Raw genomic sequence first — 10,693 nt, 5'->3', positions numbered from 1 at the left:
CGCCGCGCTCCGCCCCGCCGCGGCGCAGCCACTCAGCAGTGCCCGCGGAGGCGGCTCCTTTCCCGGCAGCGGCGGCGGCGGTGCCGGGAACGCGGCCCTCCCCCGGCGCCGGGCCCCGCGAGCGGCGGGATTTTCTGTCAGGAAAGCGCGCAGCGCCGCGCGGCGCTCCGGCCAGCCCCGGCCGTGCCTCAGTGCGGGCACAGCGGCGGTACGTTTCCCGCGTGTGTGGTTTCCCCTTCTTTTGTGTTCTGTGTAACAAATCCGGTCCCAAAGCACGGCTACGAGCCGTGGGCAGTCTGCTACGCTGATACTAAAGACACCTTTCCAGACTCTTTCTGGTTGTTTCCTCCGTACGTAGTTTCCTAATACATAGAGGTCTCATTGCAAAGTACTGTAGTTCCCTGGTATCTGTGGTTTCTTGTACTGTAAGCCCCGTTAATACTACGGGTGTCCAAATGTTGGCATACGTGTCTCAGCCGGCTGACTTACAGACCCGAATCTCACGTGATGCTTTCTAGAGAGATGTCATGGAAATGCCCATCCTCTCGGATGACACTGTGCCTCGGTCAGATGTTCCGCTGGCACGGCGCTGCGTTAGAAGAAAGCTCGATCGCTAGTGGCTTTCTGGCACTTAAAGCGAACTCATAAGCACGAGAGGGACCGACGTTTAACACGACCTGATAGCGATAAGAAATGGGGGAATGTCTTTAAAGTAAAAAAGGAGAGATTTCGGTTAGGCGCTAGGAGGAAATTCTTTACTCAGAGGGCGGTGAGGCATTGACACAGCTGCCCAGAGAGCTGTGGAGGATGCTCCATCCCTGGAGGCATTCAAGGCCGGGTTGGGTGGGGCCCTGGGCCCTCAGCTGGTGGTTGGCAGCCCAGCCTGTAGCAAGGGGTTGGAGCTGGGTGATTTGAAAGGAACCTTCCAACCTAAGGCAGTCTATGTCTCTGTGATTCCCTTCAGTCTTATATTCCCTGGTTCTTGCTTGTGCCTTAGCACAGCTGCCTATCTGAATGTTCATCCAGGTGTATTTCATGTAGTGTTTGCTGGGTGTCATCTACATCTAGTCAAACAATGAATTCAGCTCTGGCTGAACCCAGATGGAACCTACTATGCAGACATTTAGTGGTGTGGAAGTGTATCACAAATAGCAGGAAGGTGGAACAACACTGTCATAGCATTGCAGACCTGTGTGTTTGTCAGCTTTCTTCTTCAAGACAGAGGAATATCGCTGTATGGGGATTGTTAAGTCATGACCTGAACCACTGATTGAGCACCTGAGGCAAAGACTCAGTCAGACCCAGGGGCACAGGTGAAGGCAATTCATCTGTGTGACCGGAGGGGGTGGAGCCTGGCTGCAGCTCTCAGACCTCATTTCAGGGCTGACTGCCACTTGGAAAGGTTCTTTTTTTTTAGAGGTCTTTCTTTGTTGAAGTTTTCTATTGTGAAGCTAGAATTTTCTGATGTGGGTGAGCCATCTTTTTCCTTTGTTTTATAGTGCCTTTTTCTTGTGCTGGTCCTTCTATCGTTGCACCTTTGTTGTAATGTTTTTCCCATTGTATTAATCTGTTCAATTGCTATAGCTACTCAAGTGGCTGATATTTCAAAGTAGTTAAAACAGATAAGGAAATCAGGGGTTTGATGCACACAAATTGTTTTGGATGTAGTTTTTTAGACTGTCTCCTACTGGAGTAGTAATATTCTGATAATATCTCTGCTAAACAGATAATGATGAGGATTTGACTTTGCAACTATTTAATATGTACTCAGTGATGTACTGTGTTCCTTAGGAGTATCAGCTTGCACATGGCACACCTAGGAGTAGGGGAATGCATCAGAGCTGATGGGCCCCCAGGTTTGAATCCTTACTATATCTGAGTTACCAAATTATTGCTGTGTCTTAAATCACTTGTAATTATTTGACGAATTACTTGTATCAGAAAGTAAGCTGAATTCTACTTGACAATTTAAACAGCAGAAAAGTCTTGATCACTTTGGTGCACTGAATATAGGTCTGAAAATGTATTACCCCTGCCATTGTGTCTATAAGCTGTCTGGAGGTGTGTTCCACAGTCACAGAATGGCTGAAGTGGGAAGTGACCTCTGGAGGTCATTTGAGCCAACCTCTTGCTCAAGGAAGCATTAATGTGGGAGTAACGTGTAAAGTCTAAGGAATTCTTCATTCCAGTATTGTATTTTGGAATGACGTGTATTCTTCCCAAAGTTTCACATTTATGACTTCTGAATGATTTTTTTGTTACCCTTTGTGCCCCTTTTTAAAGCTCCTTTGTAATATAACCAAGTAACCTGAAGTTAAGGCACTTACTGTTCTTAACAGAAAATTGAGGTTTTCCATTGCAGGCAATTGTTTAGCTTGTGTGGCTTGAAGCTGAGGTGTTGCTGTAGATTCTCTCCAGAGTAATGCAGTATGTCTGCGTGGAGCATTCACAGTGCTTGAACTGTGTTAGTTTAACTTGCCAATGCACAGCAGTGGTAGTATAAGCTTTTCATAGTTGCCTCACAAGGTGCAAGGGCATGACTTAGAAAAAAGCACAAGTATATAAATTTGATAAATCTGTAGTAATATTCAAATTATTTGCATCCACCTGTTGCAAGTGGGTGTCTACCCAAAAATGTAGTAGGTGCTTTCTCTAGTTATTTGAAATCCATTTGAAGAAAGAACCTATAATCTAAGTAGATTTATAATATGCATGTTTGTATGAGATACTGTGGGAGCACTTGACTTACAGTGAAAGTTAAAATGCATCCATGGAGCTACTAAATGTATTAGGGAGATCCAAGCAGAACACATACTGCACGTGTGAACAAACGAGCTGTTTTGCAGTAGCTCTCACAATACCACATCCTCAGTTCCATGGAGGGATAACACAAGGTAACAATAAATAACCTGCAGTGGAAAACTAGAGTAGAAACTATATTTTGGTGTGTTCTGTAGTACTTCAGCTGTATGTTGCAGACTCTGGAGAAACAGAGCTCTACAACAGAAATTGGTGTCACAGTTTAAAACTCTTTTGAGTAGAGCTGCTCCCAGCTCAAGACCCCATGCATGATGTCTTTGGATTTTTTTTTCAGTACTATAAAAGAAATAGCAAGCAGAAGATAGAACATATTAGCACAAAATGAGTAATGCACAATGTCAGTCCCTGAAAAATTGCCCCGAAACTATGAAGGTGTATTTGCTATATGCTTTATTTAATAGAAAGGAAAATAAAAGCACACAGGAATCTTAGGTATTGGCGTAGATTGTATCACAGTGCAGAAATTCTGTGCAGAGCCGAGCAGCTTGCTTGGAGCCTGGGGTGAAAAAAAAAGAACAAGGGCACTTTCTGGCCAGGCTAGATACAGCGTTGAGTGTATATTTCATTTGTGTTCCTTGCTTAATTTCTTTTCTCCTTATCTTCACACCTTGAGCTCAGGCAGACCGGTGTTTTTATGCTCCTTTCAAAATGATAGGAAAAAGGAGAGATTGAGCCATGTTTTTAGTTAATGGCCTATTAACGTTTTGATGAAGTTATTTCTAATGTCTCTGCATAACATTTTATATTATCTTATATTAGAATAATTATAAGCTAGAAACTTCATAGTGCCACCTACTGCTGGAAATATGTATTTTAAAACCTGACTAGTTTGAGCAACAAAGAAAACTGCTGTTGGCACATAGTCTTTCAAACACCTGAAAAATGTTGGGAACGCATCCTGATTTCTGAGTGAATTTCAGTAATGCTGAACTTGTAAGCTTTGAATCAACTCATCTATTTCAACTGAGGCTATAATGAAGTGACTCTCAGGATCTAGGATTTTGTGCTATATAGAACTTTTGTTAATGTTATATTTTTAACAAAGCCTTTTATATTAAAATGAGTCCCCCTAGTGACACTAGAAAAACACTGATGAAAGATTCAATGAAACAAAATTCATTTTTAACTTAATAAGGAAATGTCCTCTGTTTTACAGAGAGGTCCTAAGGAGATATAAACGAAGGACCCTGGAATCAGCATATGTGGCACGCGCTCCATTCTCTTCTTACTTTGCAAAGCTGTATGATGGACCATGGATTGCTGCTTGGTTGTTGGCAGGAGGAGCTGGTATGTCCTCAGCCACGATGGCTGGAATTCATCTTCCCTAACTCTTACCATATAAAAGTTAGATGAAGTTAATGTACAGCCTTAAGTGCTGTAGCTGGCTCTTTCTTCACTTGAGGAAAATTCTATCTCAATAATTTTGCTGGAATAGTGTTGTGTATGGGAACTGTTGAACCATGGCCTGAACCCCTGATTGATCACCTGAGGCAAGCACTGAGTCAGCTGTGGGAGCACAGGTGAAGGCAATTCACCTGTGTGACCGGAAGGGGTGGAGCCTGGCTGCACCTCTCCTAGACCCCATTTAAGGGCTGACTCCCAGTGAAGAAGGATCTCTCTCTGAAGATCGCTCCTGGTGGAGTTTTCTTGTGAGCCTACAACTCTGGTGAGTGTTTTTCCATTTATTTCTGATTATCTTTTCCAGTGTGATAATCTTTCTAGCTATACACTCGAAAAATCAGCCTAAGTTCTCTGTATACTTATTGGTTATACATTTATATACTTATGATTACATCCATATACTATAACATTTTCCTGTGTCCTTATTTTTAAATATTGATTATGATCTAATTCCCTGGAACTATGGTAATAAGAGAAGTGATAGGATTTTGATCATAAATATGGACAACTAGAGTGTAGACCTTTATTTGCTCTTCCTGAGGAAGGCTCAGCTTTCAATTTTGCTCAAAGGAGTCAGAAATGGTTTAACTTCTACTGGTACTTGTCTCAGCCTGTAGAATAAACTGATGCTTTGAATGTGTGACTGTCAGTTTGTCCTATTATATAGCATGATGACTTAAACTTAGAAATTAATATCCTTTCAAGTTGGGAAATTCTTGAAAACAATGTGTTTAAAACAGATAAAAGAGCTTGTAAGGGCAATTCAGCTGCTTTGTGGTAGTATTTTGGAAGCCTTTAAGAGGAACTCTGTAAAACTCCCTTTTCCCATTCACAGTGGAGAAGGACTGCTTTTGTGATGATGGTAACCCACTGTGTAGAATCATAGAATCATGAAGTTGTAAAACACTGCTAAGATGTCATTTAGTCCAACCGTTGTACTTAATTTTGCAACTGTAGGCTGATCTAATCATCAGATAAAAATTGTCAGAAGGATTTTTTGTAACACTGATGAACATGCAGTTCTGTGTGCTTGCTTTACTAATGTTAAACAGTAACAAAATTAAGTTAGCTTGATTTAAAAAAAAAACAAACCAAAACACTTTGTAGTTGTTGAGCTTGTCATGCCTTTCATGCAGTGGAAAGCATGCTGACTTTTTGGAAAGGTCAATTAAACAATTTTTCTTTTTCTGGTGTACTTTCTAAGATAATTCTGTATTCCTTGTCAGGCTAAAAATAGTTCAGTCTTCTGTGCTGACAACTGTCTTATATTGCTGAGTCCCCTGTAGATTGGGGAAAATTCAGAGCCACGCGGCCTTTTTAGTCTGGCACTGAACATTGTATTTGTGTGAAGAAAAAGTACTGAAGATCTACAAGGTCCAATGTGGCAGAGTGAACGGTCTGTCTTCTTTCTATAACCTATCAAAACTGTGTCTTTCCGAAAGAACTAACAAGCAGCAAATAAGGCCATTCCTCTGAATGGAGCAGGGGAGCTCCTTCCTGATACTAAAGCTTTGTGTTTGTTGTCTGCCCCAAATTCCTGTTTTCTTGAAATGCTGTTGGTGCTCACTCCTCTTCCTTGGACAGTTACAATTCATCTGGTTCTTCTTGCTTGTTTCTCTCAAGGTGGACTATGAACTTTTAGTGTTTATTTGTGTTAGTCTAAATAATTAGAAGCAATGCGTAGGGTATCCTAGAAACTTAGAAAGGTTGAAAATGTTCTGCGTGTTTCTCAAAGAAAGGTACAAACTCAAATCACAAAGCAGTTGGTTTTTCTTTTAGCTTTTGTTTAATATAAGTTGCATCTTTTTCTCCTATCCAAAACATACCATTATGTACACAGTGCTCCCATCCATTAACTTCATTCTTAATCTTGCCTATTGGTATGCTATATGGAGAGTGTAACACGTGTACTGTGGTATGCATAAAGACTGTTTTGATAGCAACTAATACTGAGCAGTCAGTCAGTGTGATCCTCAGCATTTTGCCTGTGTGTGTGTGTGTCCCTACCTTTTACTTAAGTGTATGGTAGAGATGGGGAGGTTAAGCTTTGAAGGAGAGTTTCTGAGGAAATGCAAACTAAGCTTGATTCTTAGAATATAAATGCAACTCTTGGTTTTTATGCGTTGTTTTGGGATTTGTTACAAGGGTGACTTGGTGGCTGCTCAGAAGGCTCTCTGGCAGCATGTGACCTGCTGACCTTTCTTTTTTAACTTGCAGTAAGTACTCTCTTCCAGAAGTTGTCCATTATGAGTTCCCCTTAATCACCCTTAAGGATTTGGACACGTTAAACATGTGTATATTTGTGAATAAACGTGGCCCTCCAACCACTGATTATTTTCCTGGATTTTTTCAGAACTTTCTCATTTATCTTTGTCTTTTTGATAGTGCTGTGGATGGAAATGAATATTTAAGGCCAAATTCATAAAGAAAATGACTTACCCTCCTCCTGTTCCAGATTCTCATATGGAGCTCAAAATTACACTGTTCTTTTGCCTTGCCATGTCCTGTGCAAACTCACTTCTAGTGACTGGGGAGAGGAAGGAGAGTTTTGCATCACTTTATTTTGCAATTAACGCAGTCTGGGGCTATCTCTTTCACTGAAAAGCTACTTGTATTATTTGTGCAGTCTTTATCAATTTGTCTGTTTCTAGATCAGATCCACTACTTTTGAGGTAGTTAATTTCTTTATGTATCATCTATAATTCTCTCTTCACTGCTACTTGAAGGTTTTTGCAAAGTACAATTGTAAATGTCAGGAGCATGCTAAAGTTTACTTATTTTCCCAGTGAATACATTAAAAATCAAATGAGTCTGAACAACCATACCTGTCATACCCTAAACAGCTATCATATCATCTCTGTTCAATGTATGATGTTTTTGCAACACAGCATTGATATTCCCAGTATATGATAATGTATAGCGAGCCTGTGCTCTGGAGGACCCTACAGGAGAACAGGAGCAGCAGTTTGGTAGTTGGCAGGATGAGGCAGCTGGGCTGTGGAGCAGCCTGGGAGCTTCACAGGCAAATAGCTTGCTTCTGGCAGGGTGTCACTAGTGGCAGCAGGAGGACATAAGGAGACAGGAGACGCAACAAAACTGCATATGTGGCTGGCAGAAGACTAGTGTCTAACAGTCCCAAGGCCCACTTGATTCTATCGTAGTCCTCGTTTGAGTTTCAGCAGCAGGGCCAGTGATTTTTGACACTGTTAAGAGTTAATCGTTGTTAATTGTGCTTAAGGGAGTTGCTCTACTTGTTCCCAGAAAGCCATAAAGCAGTCGCATTACTTTTGCAGCCCCTGTGTGTTAAACGAGGACACCCCGGTAACAGAAGCCTGTGGAGTCTCATGTTCAGCATTGCCTGCTGAGACAGGCGCCTGCCTGCCCGCATTCAGGGGACAGGTGGTCCATAAAGCAAGAGAAGTTATGGCTTGCTTATCAAAACCAGTCTGAATTTTTTAGTTAAGATTTTTATGGAATATGGAACATGGAAAAAAAATCTATTTCATTACATCTGCTGTTTTTCTTCAGCCATTCCTCTTCAGAATTTGTCTGAACAGATCACTCAAGTTTGCACAGCATAAGCAGTCAAAATGTTTGTTGCTTGTGGTCCTAAACCTTCCAGATGCTGAGTGGTTGCTAGGCAAAGTTTCTACTATTATTCACCAGGAACAGAAATTATACTTAGGAGAGAGTGATGCCACAGGTCGTGCTTTGTTTTTTCTTTGGGAAATTGGTGAGATGCTTTTTTTTTTTAATAAATGTTTTTGATTTTCACATATCCATCATCACACATCTTGTAATGATCATTTGTGCTATAATTTCAATAAGTGCATCACATTAATTCTAAAAAACTATGGCAGAATGCAACCAGTACTTTTTGACCCTGCATTGAATGTAGATGATTTCCTGTGTTCACTCATAGATATTCAGTCCAACCATTTTCAGTCAAATGACGTGTTTTCAAGCTCACAAAAGCGTTTCTAAAAGAATATAGTGTGTGTTATATTAGCTTTTACACAGTTTGTAAGTGCAACAAGAGAGCTGGAAAGGCATTGTTGGATGAAAACAAGTCAATAGGACCAGGGATGATTTGCTTAGGTGAGCCAAATAAACAAAGTAGAAAATTCAGACATGCACCAGGGTAAGTATTATAATTGGTGATGTTTAGGAGCTCTGCAAGTCTTTGTCATTTTGCAAAGTTAAGAAGAATAAGAGCTTTTCTGAATGTGAGATTTTTACTGTTGCTCATGCAGAGAACTTTTTCTAATATAGCCATTAAGCTGGCTATATGAGCTGCCTAGCATTTCAGCAAACTAAATTCCTGGTGCTCTGCCTGATTTCCTTGGAAAAACTGAAGCTGCTTTTAAGGAGGTTCTGTGAGAAAACACAGCAGAAGAATTAGTTTTGCTAACTTTGGCCTGCTTGTATGGGAAAGGCTTGCAGATGTCCTCAGGCATGAACTTGGTTACATAAAGAGTAAGAAATACAAAATAAATCATATTCTTTAATTCTAAATTGCATTATTTGATGTAATAAGAACTTCCAAATTAGATCACATCTAAATTAGTTGTCTGACAGTGGTAATTCCCAGATGTCTCTGAGGAAATTGCCCTATTCTTCAACCTCCTTTCCCACCTCCACTAGTATAATGGATAATTATATAACAACCTGACTACAGGGGAAGTTATTTTTTACCCTAAGGCTGGTGGCTGATTTATGCCCTGAACTGAGAACATTTATATCCATTATGAATTTTTATCGGGTCCAATCTAATTCCCCACATAAATGTATGAATATGTATGTATAACCTTTTACTAAATCCTGCTAAGCACTTGGCCTCAATGATTCCATTTGCCTGCATATTTCACGTGCAACAAACTTTTGCCAATTTTAAATTTATTGCCTTTTAGTTTTATTATTACAATCAACACTTGCTTGGGGAACGTTTGGATGGCAAAAAGAGTGGCATCTCCTGCTGCACTTACCCTGCCTTTGGGAGGTCACATCTTGGCCTCCCCCAGACTGGACAGCTCAAGTATCCTCAGCCTGTCCTTTTGCTAGCTTTGCTGCCCTCCTCTGGACACTTTCACGGACCTTAACATCCTTTTAATGTTGTGGAGACTGGAACTGCATGCATTATTCAAGCTGAGACCACCCCAAGGTTAGATATAGTGGGAGCATCGCCTCTTTTGACTATGTCTGTGTCTAATACATCCCAAAATGCTGTTTGCCTCTTGACTGCCAGGGCACGCTGCTGGCTCACGTTGAGCCTGCTGTTACCAGCACCCCCAGGTCACTTTCTGCAGAGATGTTCTCCTGATGCTCATCTCCATCTGTGTATGTGTTAGACATCGCTCTGTCCCAGGTGCAGCACTCAGCATTTTCCTTTGTTGAACTTCATGCTGTTGATGATTGCCCAATGCAATAATTACAGTAAGTGGACAGGTTTTGACTAGAAGCAAAGGAAGATGGGACAGGCTGTAGAGAAGACTACTGCATATTCACAATACTGTAGGTTGTAGGAAAGAAACAACTTATGTTGCTTTACTTTATTCCAGCAAAAGTGAATATTAACAACAGTATCTACCATTATAGTGACCTGAAAGGCAGGGTTGCCAAAAGAAAGGTGTACCCTTGAAAATCAAACTTTGAATTAGTACCTGAAATGAAAAGAGGCCATGAGACAGACTTCAGGAGTCCATGTATGAAAAACCTTAAATCTGTGAGTCTTTGTAACGTACAGTCAGTGATGAAGTACCATTGGGCTGAATGGAGATATACTCAGAGCCAACAGTCATTCAGAGTGGTTGTGTCAGATGGCAGGATCTGAGAGGCAATACTAACATGAAAGAACTTATGTGAGTAGGATATCCGCAGATAAAGCCACGAAGTTAAAATCTAAATGTAAATGCTTCAGTTTGGGAGTGCTTAGAAATTGTCTTCTGTTGGTTCACTTAATTATATAATGAGCAGCTGTGAAGTTTTTATTCTGTTTAAAATTTCCCTGCAACTCGAGGTAATTTAGATCTGAGGTTTTGGCTCAAGTCCATACCTAGTCTGTACTCAGTATAAATTACTGCCCTAAAACCATGACATGTTCAATTTATCCTCCATTTTAGATGGCTGAGGAGTACATGCATAATTCTATGCATACCCCATTTTCTGTAATCTACTGTGACAAATAGAGCAAGTGACTGAAACTACTAAGTAAGCCACTTTATTTTAGTCGTGAGCCCACACCCAGCTGAAGTTTAAATACCAGCTAAAAATGACTTTTGAATTACTTGACTTGAATGAATGCCAAATTCAATCGTATGCAGACTCAGGGGGAAAAAAAGGTATTGGAATAAAACCAATGACTTTATGTGTGGGGATATAAGCAGCAATTGAAATAACAGTAGTGGATCACCATGAAAAATGTCGGGTTTTTTTTTTCTGCTATTGTGATCGTGGGATTGGGAAGTTGGTGATG

At 40.8% G+C, this 10,693-nt stretch overlaps 1 protein-coding gene across 3 annotated transcripts in view; it reads left to right on the top strand.

The window, feature by feature from the left end:
• Nucleotides 1–79: 79 nt before the first annotated feature.
• The window catches only part of AGPS (alkylglycerone phosphate synthase), a 79,486-nt gene continuing 68,872 nt past the window's right edge, over nucleotides 80–10,693 (top strand). For 2 of the 3 annotated variants that reach the window (XM_040703616.2, XM_046943737.1), the window contains exons 1-2: nucleotides 80–208; nucleotides 3,977–4,486. Coding sequence is in view for 1 of the 3 variants with exons in the window: in XM_015289574.4 (XP_015145060.1) it covers nucleotides 4,073–4,107 (35 nt within the window). In the remaining 2 variants the exon portion in view is untranslated. The remainder of the gene's footprint in view (nucleotides 209–3,976; nucleotides 4,487–10,693) is intronic. The other variant, XM_015289574.4, reaches the window with a different exon arrangement.

Source organism: Gallus gallus, chromosome 7 (genome assembly GCF_016699485.2).
Source record: "Gallus gallus isolate bGalGal1 chromosome 7, bGalGal1.mat.broiler.GRCg7b, whole genome shotgun sequence".
Classification (NCBI taxonomy): domain Eukaryota; kingdom Metazoa; phylum Chordata; class Aves; order Galliformes; family Phasianidae; genus Gallus; species Gallus gallus.
Note: the sequence above shows the minus strand (reverse complement) of the source record. Positions and strands in the feature narration are given on the sequence as shown.